At 33.1% G+C, this 22,930-nt stretch overlaps 1 protein-coding gene across 1 annotated transcript; it reads left to right on the forward strand.

The window, feature by feature from the left end:
• The first annotated feature begins 2,710 nt into the window (after positions 1-2,710).
• Positions 2,711-15,611, forward strand: LOC125817519 (protein CLP1 homolog). The gene is made up of 11 exons (XM_049497066.1): positions 2,711-2,835; positions 5,500-5,767; positions 9,503-9,571; positions 9,700-9,792; positions 12,541-12,782; positions 12,927-13,065; positions 13,159-13,215; positions 13,991-14,125; positions 14,287-14,522; positions 15,156-15,200; positions 15,292-15,611. Exons 2-11 carry the CDS (start codon positions 5,552-5,554, stop codon positions 15,377-15,379), a joined length of 1,320 nt encoding a protein of 439 aa, XP_049353023.1. The 5' UTR covers positions 2,711-2,835; positions 5,500-5,551; the 3' UTR covers positions 15,380-15,611.
• The last annotated feature ends 7,319 nt before the right edge of the window (positions 15,612-22,930 follow it).

Here is a 22,930-nt window from a genome sequence, read left to right on the forward strand (position 1 = left end):
AGATCAATTGTATAATTTGTGTTTGTATAAAGCGAGAAAGAGAGAAAGACAAAAGAAAACTGGCAGGGGAAGATTGTATTTGTATAATCATAAGTGTATTGGACGAAAATATATGCATTTGTATATACAATTTTCTCTCGCTTTATACAAACACAAACACAATGTATACATTTGTGTTTTGTATAAAGTGAGAGTGGCGAGCGAGATCTAGGAGAGGTGAACGAAAATATATGTATATATACAATTTTCTCCCGCTTTATACAAACACAAACACATTTTATACATTTGTGTTTGTATAAAGTGAGAGAGGCGAGGGAGACTGCCAATGAGAACGAGAGTGGCGAGCGAGATTCACAGAGATGAAATAGCAGCAGTTTGCTATGGGGTACAATTAAATCAAACTATGGTTATAACATTTAATTTGAATTAATAGTTTGTTATTGTATACAATTTTCCCTAATATATATTACTTGTTTTGTCTTGATTTGAGTTAATATCTCAAAAGATCACTCAACTTTGAGATTTCATGTAACAAAGTCACTAAACTTTATTTTCTATTAATAAAATCATTCAACTTAAACCTTTGTTTCAATAAAATCATTCAACTTAAACCTTTGTTTCAATAAAATCATTCAACTAAATTTATGATTAAAAAAATTGACATAGCAAAATAAATTATTTTTATGTCATAGAAATATGAACTCCACAATGAATAAAATTAAAGAAAAATCATTAAAAATAACTTATGAATAAACTTAATTAGTGAAATAAATACTATAGTATTATTATGTATTTAAGAGTTAAAATGTATGACGATGAGCATTATTCTAACAATAAATATTAAGTATGATATTATCATTGGCTTAATGACTGCTTCAGTTTTTTTTTGGTAAGACATCAATTTTTTAATAACCCAGTGACGGCAACAATTTAATGTTACGGTTATTATGCCACTGTTTATATCATTTTTTATATGATAATGATATATCCTACAATTTTTATTAACAACAATTTTTTACGGTTCTTTTTTATTTTTTTTAGAAAAACATCCATTATAATACATTTTAAATTTTAATTTAAATATATTGTAATATCATAATATATTTTTCACTAATTAAGTTTGTTCTTAATTTTTTTTTTACGAGTTTTCTTTAATTTTATTTATTTGTGGAGTTCATATTACATGGCATAAAAACAATAAATTTAGTTAAGTGATTTTAGTGATACAAAAACCTAAGATAAGTGATTTTATTGATACAAAATTAAATTCAATGACTTTACCAGATAAATTCTGAAAGTTGAGTGACCTTTTGAGATATTAACTCGTCCTGATTTATGTGATACAAATAAAATTTCAAAAGTCAACCAATTTTTTTATAAGTTATGTTTGATATTTAACTTGTTAATTATTGTAATTTACAGTATATTTACGTAAAATATATATCATATGAAAATTACGTAAAACATACTATAAATAAAAATAATTAACAACTTAAAATATATAAAAACATTGATGGACTTCAAATTTCATATATATCATATAAACTGAAACAAAAAGAGTAACATATATTGGGCTCTGTGCTGGCACAAGTTCCGTATCTAGTCAATTTATATATTGCACAATATGTATACTATATTTTTGATTTAAAAAATATAGCAATATTTTGAAGAAATACAATGTGACTGTTGTTTTTTCCTTAACAAAATTTACATTAATCTCGCTATATATGATTTTTTCTAAAAAATTTAATATAAATAAACTATGATAATTTTGATACATAAATAACCCCTTCCTAAAAGATTACTAGGGTTGTTCATGGTTATGGTTAAAAAATCAAACTGAATCGCAATCCTAACAAAATTGATATTTGGTTTGGTTTGGTTTTAAATTTTGAAAACCGATACTATTTAGTTTGATTTTGGTTTTACTAAAAAAACAACTGCAAAAATAACCAAATCGAACCGATAAATTAGATATATAAATTTTATAATTATTTATATATTATTCATAAATAAAATATAAATATTTTGTTAAATTTTAATTAACTTAAGCCTTTAACTTTATCATTTTCTCAAGCCAACACTTAAATTTTAGCTCAACTATTACAATCCTAGGTCCGGTCCATCAAAATTCTTTACTTTAGTTTTTACCTATCATATCTCACATAAGATAATCACACATTCTTTTAATTGAATCACTTTGTTCGTGTAATAATAATTCTAGTATTGCTTAATTGAATCGATAGTATTTTTCGTGTGGATTGTTCATGTATTAGGTGTTTGTGTCTATCGAGATACATATGTCCTCTAAAAAAATATTATTTTTCAAACCGAAAAAATCAGAAAAATCGAACCAAACCGACGGTCATTTTTTTAGTTTGGTTTGGTTCTAGAAATTTAAAAAAACGACTAGATTGATTTAATTTTGATTTTAATCAATAATCGATCAAAATCGAACCACGAACAAGCCTAAAGACCACCATAGGAGTCATTTTCTTTTTTCCATATAAATTTAAATTTTCATATCATAATATTTCACAAATTTCAACTTTATAAAAGAATTTATGTTTAGCTAGACATAACTACAAGCTCGTATAAACTCACCAAACCATTCCAATAATTTTTCGATTTGATTTATTGGTCGGTTCGATTCTCGGAAGGCGCTAAACCGAAGAAGCTGAGTGCGAATACCTAAGCGCAACAAAAGAGACCTTTTGGATTTCGGCCCGCCAATTTCAAACAACCCACTGAACTCAACTCAACTGGAACTGAAACGACACAGCATTCTTGTCTTCTCCGGCGAACTTGCTTTTCTCCGGCGAAGTCTCCTCGTAGGTATATCCCTATCCTTACACTCCAATTTCTCTTCTAAACGAAAAACCCTAATTTTTTTTTGTTATTCCTTGCCCTAATGATGATTTTGGGTTTTAAAAAATTGCATATTTGGATTGTATTGCAATGTTTTTTTTTGTAATTTTTTTATTTGATTGTGTTTGAATGTGTATAAAGTTTGTACCTTGGGTACCCAAGGGTGTGGTCTAGTGTCAATTGAAGGTAGGTTGAGAATTGTGAGGTTTCAGGTTCAAATCTTTGTAGAGACGAGAAATTGTAGTTTATTTCTTGCTATCTTGTTCGAGTTTTAGTGGATAAAGTGCTGCTAGTGTATAAAGTGTGTAACTTGGGCTCCCAAGGTTGTGGCCAGTGTTAACGAAGTAGGTTGAAAATCATGAGTTGCCAAGTTGAATTTCAAATCCCTGTATAGACAGGAATTATTTCTTTCTATTTGTTCAAATTTTGGTGGACAAAGTTATCGTTTACATGTGCTGGTGGTGTATAAAGTGTGTAACTTGGGCACCTAAGGTTGTGGACAATGTTAATGAAGTAGGTTGAAAATCATAAGGTGTTAGGTTTAAGTCCCTGTACAGACAAGAATTATTTCTTTCTATATGTTCAAAATTTGGTGGACACTTACATGTGCTGGTGGGACCTAGTGGGTACCCTGGCGGTGCGGACTGCGGACACTATGGTTGTAAAAAAATAAATGGGAAGTGTGTAACTTGGTGTTCAATTGGTCATTAGACTGATAATGCAGTAAGTTGTTTCAATATTTTTATAAGCAAGTTCTTGCACAAGTGTTTCAAATTTCATTGTTTTGTTTGTGGTTATTTTGAAAAGTTACTTATAGTTATCCTTTATGCACTTTTATTCCCTCTAATCCAATTTAGTTGGGGTCGTCTATTTTAATTCTCTGTAGTTTTTCCACTCTATTCAGACCCATTCCTATGCATTATTGGAAAATTTGTCTCTCAAGGCATATCAAGGGCGGATGGAAAGAGGCAATAGCCCTATTTGCTTCTTCCTCTTGCCAAGAATAAAGATTTTGATTGAAAAGTGTTTTTTTGTTAATCTAGTATTTTTTTTCCTGGTAATGTGAATAAATAGAATACACACTTCCAAAAAAATGAGTTTTTGTTGGGGCTCACCCAATGAAAGAACAAGTCTCTGCTACAACTACCTAAGCTTTAAAAGGTTTAGATTGTCGTATAGCTCAAAGTAGATAGGAGGGAGTCTAGTTGGTAACCCCAGTGAGCACCTACCACATTCAGATTTGATCTATTTACTCAAAAATTTATCCAATGACTTTACAGTCACCAATACAGCCCCAAGAAGTATCAAACATTAACCACCACATTTGTTCCTACATTGATATACAACTTTATAAAGTCTAACCAATAAAGACCACAGTCAAACATTCGACTTGATGTTAAGTCTTGATCCCAACTAGTTAATCTCACCTATGTGGATAGCAGGATACATATAAAAATGAAAAGAGTATATCCTTCTTTTTTCCTTTCTTATTATCTTCTGTATAGATATTACAATCTGATCCTCATCCTTTTATCTATTAATGTTTTGCAACTGCTGCAGGTTTATTTTGACTGATTTTGTGGATTTTTCCTTCACTCCCTTAGCTAGGTCACAATGTGTAATGCATAAAACATATAAATATGTATGTGTATACATACAGGACATATCCTCCCACCCTCGCTTCCCGTTGACTGAACCACCCAACCTCTTGGTTGGAAGTGGAGGGCTCTTGCCTTTGGAGCAACCTTACTTGTACTGCATGGGAATATAGTTACAGCCTAGCACACATAATGGTGCTATTGTTTCATCTCCCTAGGATTCATCACGTGTGCTCTGTTTCCCAAGTGAAAATTTATGATGCATGAACATTTAGTAATCCTCACTTCAGCTTATATCACTAGTTTTATTTCTTTTCTTTCTCGAACCTTTTTTGCATGGTATGCTTTTCTCTTGTTCTTAATTTATGTAACAGTCTTGCAAAAGTTATGCTTTCATGCTCTTCATGCTTATTAGAAGCTGGTGATAAGAAGTTATAATACTCCTTCTCAAAAGAAGTTATAATGCTTAAAAATTACAAAACAAGATGTATTCATGCCATTGATACGCCTCTGATCAGCATTTAATGCTTATGAAGGAAGAGATGTGCTTGTTTCTATAGCTAAACTTGGGCTTTGATATATAGGTTAGTGACAATAACAGGTAGAAAGATGTGATTGAGAAAATAGGTTATCTGTGTTCGTCTAACTGTGATTATGAGGAAAAGAAAAAGTTTCCTTCAACTTGAAGCAATAGTTCCAAATTTGCATATCTTTCATTTGGAGCGACCAAAACAATAATTTCAATGGTTAAGCAATGCATGCCCAATTGATTTGAAAATCAAGAATTGATACGCCATTTTAAAATAACTGATAAAAATATGTATATAAGAGTTCATTTGAGCATGCTGCTGTCTGTTCTTCATGGGTACTGAAATGAGGTCACTTAGTTTAACCACAACATTGTCCATGGACACTAGTAAAGGAGAACCATACAGAAGGAAAAGAAAGGCGTGAAATTGTTTTCCATTCTCATTATTAGTAGAAAGCATGATCTTTCTTTAACTCTTCTGTTTTAACTGAAGTGTACCCATAGGCTTGGTGAAAATTTCCAGACAATTGGAGCCAACAAGAGAAGCATCTCTGATATGGCTTATGGAGGCACAAATGTCAATCCATTGGCAGCAACAGGTGGTTCAACAACAGTGAGGCAGGTGAAGCTGGAAAAAGAATGTGAGCTCCGAGTTGAAGCCAGCGCTGACTCTCCCCTCCGTCTTCGGCTCCTAACTGGCACGGCTGAGATTTTTGGGACTGAAATCCCACCTGGAATCTGGCTCAACTTCCCTCCAAGACTTAAATTTGCAGTATGATTCTATATCCATCATCTATGCAATGAAATGAATGTGTGCCCTGGAATGGTTGCTTAACTGTGAAAATCTTTGCTGGATGCATCTAGTAGATGCCTCAAGTTCATTAATATATCTTTTGCACATGAGTATCAATTTAGGTTATATTTGATAAACAGAACTGCTTACTGACATACAAGGATATGAAAAATTCTTTCTAGATTTACATGGATTAGAAAGAGCCTAGCTAGATGGAGTAGTTTCCAGTTTCCACTAGGGGGAGCTATTCATAATTGCAGGGATAACCCCCCCTCCCCAAATGCTTTGGTCTAGGTAAGATCGCAACCATCGTGTATGTCACAGGTTCAAACCTGCCTAACACAAGAGCATGGTATATATTTTATTGGATAAGGTAAAGGTTTACTAACTGAGTACCAAAGGTAGAGAGGTGGGCCCATTTCCACCGAGTTTCAAACTGTGCACCATTGGCTCCTTGGAGATTTCTTGGGTATAAAGAAAACTGCTATAAAAGGACAGGAGAAGGTACCGAAGGCGTCCTTACTAAGAATATTGGACATGTTCTGCTATACAAGTCAGTTGATTGAAATAGAGATGCTGGATTAGAAGAAGCAGTGGGCTTGTGGAGGAGTTTCTTTTGATGTTTAGAACTGAAGAAGGGTTTTGCATAAGGAAACATTCTATTGCTAGTTATTGTTGTCGTCTGGAAATTTTAACTTGTCATGAGAATCATTCTGCAATCACATTTGGGTTGAACTCCCGAGTTTTCTGCAACCTTCAAAGAAATTTCTTCTTCTATTGAGTAAGGCAAGTTGTATTAATGTTAGGCTGCACTAAGTTGGTGCTGAAACTGTTACTCGAAAACTAGCAAAAAATTACTTAAGGAACTAACAAAGTCAATCGAAGAAGCATTCTTTACAAGATCTAATTTAAATGCCAAAAAAAGTGCTGCAGTAAACAAATTAGCTTATGTCTTCTGTATAGGGTTTGCCTTGCCTTGCCTTCACACACTTTTTGTTTCTTTCTCTCCATAAGGTTCAGCAAATACCGGCAGGAATGGTATACCAAATATTTTTGAGTCCCTTCTTAGACTTTTCTGTTCCAACAAAGAATCAGCTCCAGAATGGTACGTAGGATGCTCAAACAATAGGTTGGTACCACAACTGAGATGCTAAGAGACAGTGTTAGCAGTTTATGATTGATGTTAAAATCTGCTGCTAAGTGCAACCTTAAAAGAAGCTAGATGCTTCAACACTTGGCCTGTGGTAGGGGAACTCTCTGTGTAGTCCGATACATGGTATTTGTGGATACAGTATTTTAGTTTGTTATTAATCTAAAGAAGAATAATTTGGATATATTTGTGGGAGGTTTTATTACTTTCGAGGTGGTCTTTGGCAGACATGTAAATTTAGTTGAAGGTTTGCTTGTTTGTGGTAGGCGATGTTACAAATACTAGTAGTTGGTTTGGGATACTTTGTTGTACAATTGACTCATTTTTTGCTACTTATTTTGACCATCTTTATAAGCTAGTTTGATGCAATATCTTGTGTTTGGTGGATGTTAGAAGTCCTGTATTAGTTGTGGATGGGTAATTGATCTCCTTATATGGTTGTAGAACCAGAGATGTCATGAAGGAAAGCAGAGCAACATACAAAGATTTAAGCTTAACTGTTTAGCTCTGTATTATTTTTGGTGTAAACAAGTAGTCTTAGATAGCTCAGAAGTAATCAACACAACTATAGATTGGCTGTAACTTGGTAGGTATAGGAGCCTATGTAACTACAACACTTTTGGAGGGGAACTACACTTTTGAGGTAGTATACATGTGGATAAATATAGACTAACTGTTACTTTTATAAAAAAAATAAAATAATCCTCATAATGACGTTTGGGTTGAGTTAGGTCAAATTTCAATTTTTAGCATGTTATTAGAGCTAGATGAATCCATCTGAATTCTTGGTTTACCCGATGTCCCTCCCCCCCTCCCACATCGGGTGTGGGATGGGCAATTTGTCTTCTTATATGGTTTTGAACAATTCTCACCTTATAACTTTATGAGTTAGATTTTGGGTTTGAGCTAGACCCAAGGTCCTTTTATTAATAGTAGATATAGCTTGCTTCATAGAAAGAATACTTATCAACTGGGGGTTAGCTAAATTGACACACAGTTCTTTGAATAGCATTCTGATTATTTTCTAACATTGTTTTGGTTATATGGCATTGTTGGAGCAGTATTGAGTCCTTGAGCAGGTGGTTATGAAGATTTCGTAACTCCTACGAAAGGTATAGATTGTGGAGGTTTTGAATTGCTATGATATGAATTGAGATAGACCAATGATGTGCAAAGACAATTCATGCTCCTCTGGTATTACCTCCTGGAAAAGCGCAAGGATGAATTGAGGAGCCTTCTCCAAGTACATATTAGATGCAAGGTGGAAATGGTGAGAAAATAAGTTCCAGACGAATTTATGGCCTGGAGACACCTCTAGAGATGACTGTCTAAAAAAAGACACCTCTAGAGATGACTACCCAAAACTCTTGAGAATTATTTTTGATGAGAATATTATGGTAGCAAAAGACTATGTTCTTTCAAGTGATGGATAGATCTGTAATTTGAAGTCTAAGAGGAGTAAGATGATTGAGAATTACAGATGATACATTAGCGACTAAGTAGGTTATATGAGTAGGTGAAGTTGAATGGGGGGTGCTGATACAATTCGTTATGAGGTAGACTAGAAGGGTAGGTTCTTCAATGAAAACTTTCTATTCCAGATTGTCTCAAGGAATGGTTGAGCTGCACTGTTTCGTGATGAGAAATATGGAAGGAAAAGCACTTCTAAGGGGTCATTTGGTATGTGGGATGGGATAAGCAAGGATATCCCATGGGATTATTTTGCCCTACCTTCTATATGGGATAGTAATCTCACCATTTTAGTACAAATGGTGGGATAAAATAATCCTGGGATTAGCCAACACCTCAAAGCAAACATGTTATAAAGTTAATTCCAAAATTTATCTCGAGATTATTATCCTTATCCCACACACCAAACGAACCCTAACAGTATCCTTTTTGGGTTAGAGAACATCTTAGAGCAATCTTGAAAGTAGATAACCTTCACAGAAGAGGGAGACTGTTGCAACAGATTAGTGACATGTGACAGATAGGAGCAACCAGCCAATCATTTACTTCTTCACTGTGGAGTAGCTGAGTCGTAGCATATTTTCCTAGCTTTGGCATGGACTAGGTAATACAAGAAAAAGAAGGGATTTGTGAAGTGGAAGAGAAGTAGGGTTCCAATGTCTCAGCAATATTTGGGACACTACTACCCTTTGTATAAAATGATCTCTTTGTAAAGAGAGACGGAGAGTGCTTTGAATGTCAAGTTGTTGGTGTGCATAAATTTTAGATAATAGCTAGTTAAGCGTCTTTGTTCTTTTGGTGTATATGTTTAGACAGTTTTTGGGTTTTGAGAGCTTTTGAGATGTAATCTTTATACATCACCTTTGTGTTGCAGTAATTATTATGTGCCAAATATTTTATTTTACCTTGGAAAATGCAAAAATGCATTTACGTATGGAGTGGTTCTTTACTTCAACGTCTGTTAAAAGTGAATCAAACTCTTTTCTAGTGGAAAATAAGAATAAGAATGGCCTTATAGATGTCTTGCTCAAGATTTTGCATCTTGTGAGAATATGTATTCCTTTATTTTGATATGTTCAAGTTTTTCAATCTAGGTTTTTACTTGGTATGGAGCCACAATCGAGATGGACGGTTCCACTGAAACTGATTATACAGCAGATGAGGTGTGGCCTCTCTACCTATCTGTATTTTTTTCTAAGTTTCTGCATTTTTTATATCAAATGGTGAACTTTGATTGAATTGAGCTACACTAAACCGAATGACTAAAGGCATTTATATTTTTTGATTCTAGACGCCGATGATAAGCTATATAAATGTCCATGCTGTACTTGATGGACGAAGAAATCGTGCCAAAGCTTCTCCTAGTGATTCTGACACTTCTCAGGTATTATTTGGTTATTGTTCAGCGCAGAGTAAAAGTCAAAACTCAAAAGGTTTTTTTTGCCTTACTTTATCATTTATTCTTCTAGTCTTCTGTTTTGGGGTATCCAAAAACCATCTGCTTTCTCTGATTTACAAAATCACTGACAAACTTTGTACCATGGAGGATGTTTACAATTGTAGGGATGTGCGTGTATGTGTTTGAGAGAGAGATATATAACTATTTGCTCTTCTAGTCTTCTGTTTATAGGGTATTAAGAAACCAACTTCTTCCTTACAAAATCACTGACAAACTCTTTGTATCATGGAAGCTGTTTACAATTGTAAGGGAATGTGTGTGTGAGAGAGGAAGACATACTAGAAATGCTTGGCACTAATAATTAACATGCCTCAATGATGGTATTATACGGTTAATGAATGTGGAAGCTATATAAAAGCCAAAATTGCAAGCTAAGCTAGGTTCACCTGGCTAGTTTTATCAAAGGCATAAAGGCGTTGAATTCAATTGGGATTTAGGTGCAAACCATAGCTAAAGAACTAGCTTAATGAAAAATAATACAATTGAAAGGAAAGATAATATATATATATATATATATATATATATATATATATATATATATATAACATCCTTCGGGGTGGCCCAGTGGTTTGGGCTTGGGACTTCCATGTTTGAGGTCTCAAGTTCGAAACCTCTTGCCAGCATAAACAAGGGGTTTTCTTAGTGTGGGTTACCTCTCTTGTGTGGTTTGCGAGCTATGACATAGGAGCGGGGGTTTTACCCCTTGCGCACCCAAAGGATAGCGGCTGCGATATTCCCTTGTCATAAAAATAAAATAATATATATATATATATTTTTTAATTTTATTTTATTATTTTATTTTATTTTATTATTTATTTATTTATTTATTATTTTTTTTTTTTTTGATAACTGAGAAATTCGTCTGTGACCCGCCCTTTGGACCAATCACAGCCTTCTAAATTCGGTGGATAATGGGTCTGCCCCTCTACCCTTCTCCACTTAAATATCGGGCTTCGCTTTGTGTGGCGTGAGGCTTGAACCTGCGACCTAAGCCACAAATCCTCCACCTTTTGCCACTCGAGCTAGGCCTTGGGGGCAAGAATTTGTCTATCAGAGTGACCCTGCTAATCTGCATTAGTATATCCAACAGTTTGCTCATGTCCTTGATCTTTTGTAAAGTAGTCCTCTCGCTAGAGCATATTTTTATGTATTAAGAATAACTGTTTTTGAGTGACTATCACAAATAGAATTCAAGAAATGACCTACTACACTTACTAGGGAGGCAGTTTCATGTAGAGTCACAGTGAGATACCTTAACTTGCCTGCCAAACTCCCCTAACCTTCTAGAAGTTAAAGTTTAACAGTTGGGTCCATCATTGTATTAATAGGTCTATAGTTTTTTATTCCAGACTCATTGAGAATATAAGTAGCATTTCCTTTGCGAAGTGATAATTCCTAATTTGGATTGAGCAATCTTAATACCTAAGAAGTACCCCAATCAACCATGTCCTTGGTCTAAAGGTGTTAAAAAAGGTAATGGAGCCATTCATCTCGTAAGGAGATTGGTGGAGCAATATAGGTAGAGGAAGAGACTTAAATATGGTGTTCATTGACCTAGAAAAAGCATACGACAAGGACATTAAGGCGATTAAGGACATATATAGTGGAACCAAGATTCGGGCAAGGACAATGAGAGGAGACTCAGAGCACTTCCCAGTTAAGATGGGGTTGCACCAGGGGTCACCTCTTAACTTGTTTTTATTTGCCTTGGTGACGGGTGAATTGACGCAACATATCTAAGAGGAGGTGCCATGATATATGTCATTTGTAGATGGCATAGTATTGATTGACGGGACACGCGGCACAACTAATGATGGTAGAGGTTTGGAGACATGCTCTGGAGTCTAAAGGGTTCAGGTTGATCAGGACTAATAGCCTTTTTGGCCAAGCTTTGGGAGATCAAAAATGCTTATTTTAGAAAAGTAAGGTGTTAGACCAGGTTGTTGGAAGAAAATAAGTACTTCTAGGGTGGAGCAGAATTTGCTTTTCAGAAGCTAAAAAAGTAGCTTTTCCCCAAAACACTTTTATGAAAAGCACTTTTGAGAAAATAAACTTAGAAGCACTTTTAAAAAGGTTGGCCAAATGTGCTTTTAAAATTTTATGGCCGAACAAAAGTTGTTTCTCACCAGAAGTACTTTTTAAAAAAGCAACAACAACATACCCAATGTAGTCCCAGAGTGGCGTTTGGGGAGGGTAGAGTGTACGATCCTCTACCTCAGAGGTGAGGTAGAGAGGTTATATCCAATACACCCTCGACTCAAGACAAAAACAGTTTAGAGAAAGATGTAATGGAAGGGTAAGAGACGATAGATAATAACAAAACAATTGATAGTAGCAGAACAATACTACAACAATAATCCTATAATCTAACTATAGGAGACTACAAGACTAAGAGGTAATATGTGAAGGATAGAAGCCTGCTTTTGTGTACAATGATACTTCATCCTTTTTGGTAAACGGAAGATGATACTTCACTTCAGATGATTGGAAGCGGAAATGGCTTCTCTTAGGGTGCTCTGGCAGACTTTAAATTATCCAAGTTTTGATATATGTTAAGGTTTTCTATTCTAATCTTATTCTTACCTTCTTTCTGTTTATTAACCATACAGATAACAGAACAGTCAGAACTGCATGTGTTTCATTGACAAGTTTTAACATACTTGATTTGTTCAGGGCCCAAGGGTTATTGTTGTGGGACCTACAGATTCCGGCAAGAGTACTCTGTCAAGGATGCTTCTTAGTTGGGCTGCGAAACAGGGATGGAAACCTACTTTTGTTGATTTGGACATAGGTCAAGGATCGATAACTATTCCAGGATGTGTTGCTGCTACACCAATCGAGTTGCCTATTGATCCAGTTGAAGGAATTCCACTTGAGATGCCTATGGTCTACTTCTTTGGCCATGTGACTCCTAGGTAGAAACTTTGTACCTTAACATTTATCTTCACATCGTGCCTCTTATACATGATAAAGTTTGTATGAAGAAAACTTGCTTTAGCACTTGCAGTTTGCGTTTGGCATATTTACTAACTAGCAGATACCACTTTCCTATTTAACAGTGCCAACATAGATCACTACAAGGTACTCGTCAAGGAGCTTGCTCAGACTCTGGAGACGCAATTTTCTGGCAATGCTGAATCTCGAGCTTCAGGCATGGTAATAAATACAATGGGATGGATAGAGGGAGTTGGTTATGAGGTATTTAAGCTCAATTCTGTGTGTTTTTAAGTGTAAAAGACAGTGTTGGTAGCATTTAGAGTTTTGTGGTCACTGTTCAGTCTTATTTTGCAGTTGCTACTCCATGCGATTGATACGTTCAATGCCACAGTTATTCTTGTCTTGGGTCAGGTATGTTCCACTACTGACAGTGAAGTCCATTTTATATGAGAAATTTTGCGCGTGAAGGCATTTGATATTATGATGTAATTAATCTAAAGGGAAACCCAAGTCCTGTGAACCAGGGTATTAAAATTCTCTCGGACACTTTATTGGTTGGAATACTCTCCCAGTAGGCAGTTGTCTGTGAAGTACTTCACCTTGGAGTCTTGTTACTTCAGTTAATCTCCATTCTCCTAGAATGAATCTCTTAGTGGTTTAGAAGGTTAGCAGATAATGATGTATATTGCTTACAACTTCCAAGAAACTGGATATGGAAGTTGTGATTGTGTTGTTTTTTTAATGAAGAATGATACACATACTTGGAAGTTGGAACTTCTTTTATCTTCTGATTGTCAGCCATGCATCAATGTTGTTACTAGGAGTAAGTGATGTACCTTTTTCTCCCAAAAAAAATTAATATAGAAACTATATCTGAAATAAGGGGTATTAAACTTGAAGAAGAAGCTTTGCAGTAAATAAAGCATTCTATTTTGATAATTTCACACTTCTATTTATGTTGTTTGGCTTTTGATTGTTCTAGCTATCAGTACAGTTTTCTCCCTGGTCATCACTATATTCAGATTGTAATGGCAACCCCCCTCCAAAACAAAAAAAAAAGGAAAATAGAAACGAAAAAATAATTGACCTCAAGAATTAGTATCCATAAATTGCTTTTTCGTAGAGCTATTTTATACACAGCAAGAGTTGGATCTTATTTCTATTATGTGGTTGGTACTCTGGGTAGGAAAAACTTTGCAGCATGCTAAAAGATGTATTGAAGAATCGGCCTAATGTGGATGTGGTGAAACTTCAAAAATCTGGTGGTGTTGTATCAAGGAATGCAAAAGTACGGCAGAAAGCAAGGGGCTACAGAATACGGGTACAGATTTCCTTTATAGCTTAGTAATAAAGAGAGTTGGGAGTTGGTCCCAGTTCATGCACTGGGACAATGCTTGCTCTTAGGGAGTATGGTACTCTTACTTTTCAGCTTATCCTTGTAATGCAAAACCAACATTTTTTCTGTCTTTGCTTCTTCCCCAGGAATATTTTTATGGCCCTTCGAATGATCTCTCACCACATTCTAATGTGGTGAACTTCAGTGACTTGTTCATCTACCGAATAGGGGGTGGACCACAAGCTCCACGCTCAGCTTTACCTATTGGTGCAGAGCCTGCTGCAGATCCTACAAGATTGGTTCCTGTTAGTATCAGCCGAGACTTGCTCCATTTGGTTCTTGCTGTCTCATATGCCAAAGAACAAGATCAAATAATTTCCAGGTGAGGCTGATCATACTGTCATAATTGTATAATACATGACTAATATTAAAATTTACAACTAAATAATATACTCGTTAGGCTATTCTGAAAGGTAACTATTTTATTTACAGCACAACAACTGAGGGTTAAATCCTTCATGATACCATTCACTCCACTCCCTGCATAAATCTTAAATATCTTGTATTACACAAATCTCATAGAACTTCAATGTCAGAGTGAAATTGTTATGAAAATCAAGAGTACTTCCATTAAAATGCGAGGAGGCTTGTGTAGTTGTATTAGGAGCCTCAGTTTCATCCCTTGCTTGGGCTTGGGCTTGGGACTTCCATGTTGGAGGTCTCAAGTTCGAAACCCCTTTTTTCCGAAAGCAAGGGGTTTGCCTTCTGGGTCGAGCTTGCCTAGTGCGGGTTACCTCTCCTATGTGGTTTGCGAGCTATTGCATAGGAGCAGGGGTTTTACCCTGTGCGCACCCAAATGGTAAAGTCTGTGGGTTTCCCTTGTCATCAAAAAAAAAAAAAAAAAAGGAGCCTCAGTTTCATCCCTTAGTGATGTAGTGTAGAAATTTGATGTTTTCTCTCTTTATTCTTTTTGTTCAAGTTATCTTATCATTTACTTCTTTTATTCCCATGTCAGTAATGTTGCTGGATTCATCTATGTAACCGACATAGACTTACACAGGTTTGTACTCAAAATGTCTTCTTATTAGACAATCAAGTTTACGATTCTGAATGCTAGTATGATCTTTATCTCTGATTATCTCTATTTTCAGGAAAAAGATAACATACCTTGCACCATGTGCTGGAGAACTTCCGAGCAAAAACCTAATTGTGGGAACCTTAACATGGATCGAAAACTGAAATGTATAACTGCAGTAGCCGGTGGTTTTTCAGTCTTTGAGCTTTGTGCTTCCCATAGAGAGAGTGGGACAGCATGGAAACGCCCGCTAAGCTTATGGTGTCGTAGAAATTAGTAGGCTTTTCTGTGATGACCGTATTATACTACTGTACCATAGGTGTTAAGCTTTATGGAGAAAAATCGATTGTACAAATAGCAATAGCTCCTCATCTTTTATACTGCCAAATGATAGTTCAATTGTCTTTTGGCATTATTGGAGTTCAAAACTTAGCAGTTAGACATTTTGACATCCCTGAGTTTCTGGAAAAGCATTAATGTTATTCTCATTTTGACATCCCTGAGTTTAAACTTAGCAGATAACATTGTGAGACTTTCTTTGAAGTTAGTATTATTATTTTTTTCCGTCTCCATCCGGTGTCTGGTACCCACATTGGAGCTTGACTGAATTCGGATTCGCGCTAGAAAGTCCTACATTAGGGGGTAAAGTGTTGCATAACAAAGGCGACTTCATACCCCCGGGACTCGAACTCGTGCTTACCAACTCCATCATAACTCTTGTTGGTTCTTTGAAATTATTCTTCTATTTTGTTTGATAGATGAAATGACAAAGCAAACAGTACATGAAAACATGACAAGATATATCAATAGCTAGAGGTGTCCAATGAGCGGGTTATGTTGAATTTGGGGGTTCTGAAATGGGCTAAGAAATGAGTCATAATTCAACCAGCTTAATTCTTATTAAGTGTTTAGTTTGAGGAAACAACTTTATGTTAAGTTTGTTCAAAGAGATAAGTGAGACTTTAGTTTGTATTTTTAGGGCGTGTTTGGTATGAAGGAAAATGTTTTCTTGGAAAACAAGTAGATTTTTTACTTATTTTCTCATGTTTGGTTAGTGTGTAGAAATATTTTTCGGAAAAGATTTTTTAGTGTTTGATTTATGAACTTTTAATTTTAATAGAAAATAATTTTTGAATTGAAATTGAAAATATATTTTTAAAAATAAACTTGAAACAAACTTAAATTCTTTTTGGAGGGGATGGGGGGATGATGGGGAAGGGTGGGGGGCGGTCGCGGGTAGGGTGGAAAAATAAAAATTTGTAATTGGAAATATTTTTTAAAAAATAAAATAATTTTTTTTTTGTTTTGGGGAGTGGGGGGGAGGTGAAAAATAAAATTTTGAAATTGAAAGTATTTTTAGACAACAAACTTTAAATTTTTTTGGGGGTCGGGTGAGGGTGGGGTAAAATAATAAAAAAATTAAAGTTGATTTTTTTTTTTTAAAAAAAGCTTTAAATTTATTTTTTCAACAAAAAAATTGTAATTTGAAGTGAAGGAAAGTTTTGGAAAATGTTTTCCTTAATTTTTGAAGGGAAGTCATTTTCCTTAAATTTGAGGAAAATGAGTTGATTTGGAAAGCATTTTCCCAAACATTTTACCCAACCAAACATGAGAAAATTGGAAAATATTTTTCGGAAAATGTTTTCCTTCATACCAAACACACCCTTAGTATCGTATTTTAGTTATGCTTTTCATTATTTGTATTTTAAGATCGAATTTTAGTTGCAAAATTCTTGTTTATTGATTTAAAAACTTGTTTATGCACCTTTATGCTATTTATGAATTACCTTTTTCCGTTTTGTAAATACTTAAATTTATTAATTGAAATACTGAAGTATTTAACGTCTTATGATAAAAAAAATAATACCCCTACCCTAGCCAAAACTTCCTCACTAAACGGAGATGTACGTAGCCTCTCGACTACGGGTTCATCTGAAATGATAATTTTCTATATAGGGTATAAATATATATGTAAAAACCTAGAAATAAGGCATAAGAAGTAAAATGTAAGTTACATATTTAAGAGCTTAAATTCGAAACTTTTGATTAAGGGTGGGTAAATCCCAAACCATTCCATGCTTTAAAGTTAAAACACTGAAAAAAAAGACTTATTTTTTCCAATGTTTAGTATTCACATTGGAGCTCAACCATATTTGAATCACGCGTTGTAGGGCCCATTCTGAGGGCTGACTCCCAACAATTTTGTTTTCAAACCCAGAGCTTGAACCCAAAATTCCTCGTTAAGGAAAAAAGAACTTTAACTATCCCACCACGACTCATGTTTTGTTGGCTTAATTGTTTTGAAAAATATTTTCCAAATCAACTTATTTTCCTCAAATTTAAGGAAAATGATCTCCCTTCAAAAATTAAAGAAAACATTTTTTAAAACTTTACTTCATCCGTAAATTACAATATTTTTTTCTTACTCTACACCCGTACCCGACCCTCCAAATATTTTTTTAGCCCTATTCCAAAACCAGCTCCAGGCCCCCTACCCCCAAATCAGCCCCACCCCCTCCAAACAAAAATATAAAAATTTTAACCTAATTTATTAAAATATTTCAATTTTTTAAATTTCATTGTTCACGCCATCCCGACCCCAGCCACCCCCATTTTTTTAAAAAAATATTTTAAAATTTCATTTTTTACGCCACCCTTACCCTCCCCCGTCCCCCCAAATCAATTTGTTTTACAAAAAAATTATTTTTGAAAAATATTTCAGGGTAGGAAGTCTGGGTCAAATTCTCGGTAAGATTTTACACTACTAAAAAACAGCTAAAAATCGACGGAAGTAAAAGCAACGGACGGCGTCGCTCCAAAAAACGACGCCATTAGCCACACTGTCCGTAACTTTTTAATAAAAATATATATTTTTTATTTTTTTTAAAAAAATCGATGGACGACATCGCTTAGTCCGTCACTTATTTTCGCGGTTTTTTGCGCCAAATATATATATAATGAATAATTAATTATTTTATATAGATAGCGACGCAGTCCGTCGCTTTCTATTAAAAATAATTATTTATTAATTTTAAAAAGCCATACCATCCGTCGCTTTTTATTATATTAAATTCTATAATTATTTTTTTAAATAAGCGATGGAATGCACCTTTATGTCCGTCGCTTTTTGGTCAAATATTTTAAGAAAGCGACGGACGGTGTCTCTTAGTTCGCTGCTTTTTTGTCAAAATGTTGGTCAAACATTTTTTTAAAAAGCGATGGACATAAAGACGTTGTCCGTCACTTTCTTTAAAATATCTGCTAGTGCAGACGAGATTTTTCCCATTTCTCCATCTCTCTTCTATCTCTCTTCTCTCCGTCCCTCTTCCTCTCTTTCGACGAAGTGACGCTGGCGCCCCTACCCACGCCGCCCGTCGCCCCTGCCCACGTCGCCGGTGCCCACCACCGATCCCCACCCCGACCCACTACCCTTCTCCTTTAATTAAAGGTTGGGGTTTATAGTTCCATTTTTAATTTCTTTCAATTTGAGTATTGAATTTGTTAATTAGTTCATTGAATTTGTTTTTTATTGATTGTTAGTTTAATTCATTGTTAGTTAATTAGTAAGTGAATGATTTAGGGTTTTTGATTTTGTTAATTAGTATTGAATTTGTTTTTTATTGAATATTGTTTTAAGTTTAATTGATTGTTAGTTTGAATTAGGGATTATTTGATTGTTAGTTTGTGTTTCTTGATTGTGAATTGAAAATTTTAATGTTAGGGTTAGTTTGAATTAGGGTATCTTAGGATTTGTTTGAATTTCGGTATTTCTTGAGTTAATTAGTTTGATTTTGAAATTGTAAGATTAGTTTGAATTATTATTGAGATTTTAGGACTAATAGTTTGAATTTGGGATTAGGAATAGGTAGCTAGTTTGAATTTAGGATTTTAGCACTAGTTAGATTTTGGGATTTTAGGACTAGTTTGAATTTGTGATTTTAAGAGTAGTTTGATTTTTGAATTTAGGACTAGTTTGAATTATTATTGAGATTTTAGGACTACTAATAGTTTGAATTTGGGATTCTAGCACTTAATTTTTATTTTTATTAGAACTTGAAATTAGAATTTGAACTTGAACTTGAAATTAGAATTTGAACTTGAACTTGAACTTGAACTTGAACTTAGAATTTGAACTTGAACTTAGAATTTGAACTTGATATTAGAATTTGAACTTGAACTTGAAATTAGAACTTGAACTTGAACTTAGAATTTGAAGTTGAACTTAGACTTGAACTTGAAATTAGAACTTGAACTTGGAACTAATTAATTAGCTTGAATATATAACTAATTAAGTTTAGAAATTAGATATGAACTTATATTGAAAACTTGAACTTCTTAAAACTTGAATATATATATATATATATATATATATATATATATATATATATATATATATATATATATAAAACTAATATTCTTGGATTTGAATTTTATATTAAACTAATTTTAGAACTTTTCGTGTTAGGCAACTGAGGAAGCTCAACATCTAAAAAAGTTGATACAAGACTATATTGTAACTTGAATTTAGAACTTGAACTGATTGAACTTAGAACTTGAAGGTTATATATAACTAATTGAATTTGTGATTTTAAGACTAGTTTGAATTTAAAATTATAACTTGAATTTACTATAAATTGAACTTAATTAAAATGTTGTTGACTTTAATTTATTAGAACTTAATTTTATTCTTATTAGAACTTGGATTTTATTTGAACTTAATTAGAATTTTGTAGTACTTGAAAATCTTATTGACCTTAATTAATTTGAACTTAATATAAATTAATTCCAACTTTATTAAACTTAATTAATTTATAATAACTTGAAGACTTAATTAGGAATTAATATAAACTTAATTTTGATCAACTAATTAACTAGAACTTGAACTTAATTAATTAGTATTGATTAATTAATTAATTAAGCTTTAACTTTGTAGATCTTGAACTAATTGAACTTAATTAGACCAAACAAAGCATATTTTGAAGTTGAACTTAGACTTGAACTTGATATTAGAACTTGAACTTAGAATTTGAACTTGAACTTGAAATTTGAATTTGAATTTGAACTTGAAATTAGAACTTGAACTTGAACTTAGAATTTGAAATTGAACTTAGACTTGAACTTGAAATTGGAACTTGAACTTGGAACTAATTAGCTTGAATATATAACTAATTAAGTTTAGAAATTAGATATATATGAACTTGAATTGAAAACTTGAAGTTATTAAAACTTGAATATATATATAACTAATATTCTTGAATTTGAAGTTTATATTTAACTAATTTTAGAACTTTTTATGCTATGCAACTGAGGAAGCTCAACATCTAAAAAAATTGATACAAGACTATATTGCTTCTTTCATCAAAGTAGGAGATAAGGTTGGTGCTTCTAAATTTCTAAAGTTCAAGTACAATTGTTTTCAATAATGTGTTTGTGTCCATCGATGATCTAGTATTGATACTTAGCTTTAATTTTGTGATAATTTTTTTGTGTCCATCGAGTGTTTGTTAAGCATAAGTACCAACACTAGTTGATCCTATTGATGACAAAATTGATTTTCTTGCAAGATCGATTTGTGTTCATCTAGTGTTGATATTAAGCTTAATTTAGGAATAATGTGTTTGTTTAGCATAAGTACCAACACTAGTTGATCCTATTGATGACAAAATTGATTTTCTTGCAAGATCTATTTATGTCCATCTAGTGTTGATACTTAACTTTAAATTTAGAAATAATATATTTGTTAAGCGTAAGTACCAACACTAGTTGATCCTATTGATGACAAAATTGATTTTCTTGCAAGATCGATTTGTGTCTATCTAGTGTTGACACTTAGCTTTAAAAAGTTGTTAAGTTGTTAAGTTGTTTAAATAAGTTAAAATAAATAATGTGGTTTAGTTGGTGGATTTAGTTGTTGTATTAAGTCAAAACTAAACTAGTTAAAATTGTTTAAATAAGTTAAAATAAATAATGTGATTTAGTAGGTGGATTTAGTTGTTGGAATTAAGTCAATACTAAACTAGTTAAAGTTATAAAGTTGTTAAGTTGTTTAAATAAGTTAAATTAAATAATGTGATTTTGCTAATGGATTTAGTTCTTGGAATTAAGTCAAAACTAAACTAGTTAAAGTTAAAAAGTTGTTTAAATAAGTTAAAATAAATAATGTGGTTTAGTTGGTGGATTTAGTTGTTGTATTAAGTCAAAACTAAACTAGTTAAAGTTGTTTAAATAAATTAAAATAAATAATGTGATTTAGTAGGTGGATTTAGTTGTTGGAATTAAGTCAATACTAAACTAGTTTTAGGACTACTACTAGTTTGAATTTGTGATTTTAAGTAATTATTATAAATTATATTAACTATGAATTAGTATGTAGTAAAATTATTATTAAATTTTATTTATAATATAATTGAATAGCTATATTTTTGTAGATGGATCATCGTTTGTGGATGCATAATATACATTATGAAACTGGTGCTGGTTTGAAACTTGAGTTTATTGATGGTGTTAGAATTTTTACTGAACATACAATGACACTTGACATTTTCAAGAATAATGGATTGGTTAGGTGTCCTTGTAGTGCATGTAAGTGCTTAATATTTTTTAAACCAGATAGAGTTATGGTTCATTTGTACCGTAATGGATTTAAGCCTAGATATTTTGTATGAATTGATCATGGAGAAAGTGATGGATTGGATGGTATGTTTTATAATTCGATGCCTGTGGATGTATATAATATGATTGCACCACATGGCCAAATTAGGGTTGAACATGATAGGGTTCATGAAATGATCAATGATGCTTTCGGGGTTCAAGGTGGGATGGAACCAGAACAATATTTTGATGAAGCTCCTAATGAAGAAGCAAGATGCTTCTATGATCAATTAGAAGAGTCTAGTCGTATTTAACGTAAATAGTAAGGAAAAAGGTCTGAAAAATACTTCAACTTTGACCGAAATTGCTGTTACGATACCAAACTTTATGGAGGACCTTTTACCCCCTGCTCTATTTAATAGTGTACTTTAAAGGTATATATGTGCCCACGTGGACACATTACTATTTATAATGATATCCACGTGGGCACATATATATCTTTAAAATACACTATTAAATAGTGCAAAGGGGTAAAAGGTCCTTTCCAAAGTTCGGTATTGTAACAATAATTTTGGTCAAAGTTCGGATATATTTCAGACTTTTTTCCTTACTATTTACGTTTAATACGTCAATATCACGTAACTAAAGTAAATTATAGCATTAAACATACTTGATCAATTATGATCAATGTATAAAAGATTTCTTATGAAATTATGATATGTAAAAAAAAATTGCCTAAAAAATAAGTGGTCAATTATGCATTAAATCTTGAAGGAAAAAAAAATACCATTGTACAATTACATGCTTTAATAGTTAGTTGAATAAGTAGAGTTGCACAATACTATCGATGAAAGATAATAATTACGCAATAAATAAAGTAAGACCAAGTTCAATAATCTTGAGCACTATTATAAAATAAAAAAGAGAAAAAAACAAACAAAAAAACCACCAATATAATGCATAAAAGTCATTTGATTTACGAGAATAAAAGATTGTAATTCTGAAATAAGATATGCAATTATTTTATTCATTTTTTTTGGTAGGAAATTATTTTATTCATATTTTGTAGAATTTCTAATTATAAGATTATCAATCATGTATTATTTTTATCACATTTCTATAGA

This window comes from Solanum verrucosum, unplaced genomic scaffold (assembly GCF_900185275.1).
Source record: "Solanum verrucosum unplaced genomic scaffold, falcon-dt-bn FXZP01000434.1, whole genome shotgun sequence".
Classification (NCBI taxonomy): Eukaryota; Viridiplantae; Streptophyta; class Magnoliopsida; order Solanales; family Solanaceae; genus Solanum; species Solanum verrucosum.

Coding starts and splice junctions, on each gene's coding strand:
- LOC125817519 (XM_049497066.1), top strand. CDS start 5,552: ATGGCTTATGGAGGCACAAATGTCAATCCATTGGCAGCAACAGGTGGT. Junction 14,523..15,155: donor CAAGATCAAATAATTTCCAG/GTGAGGCTGATC, acceptor TTCCCATGTCAG/TAATGTTGCTGGATTCATCT. Junction 15,201..15,291: donor ACCGACATAGACTTACACAG/GTTTGTACTCAA, acceptor CTCTATTTTCAG/GAAAAAGATAACATACCTTG.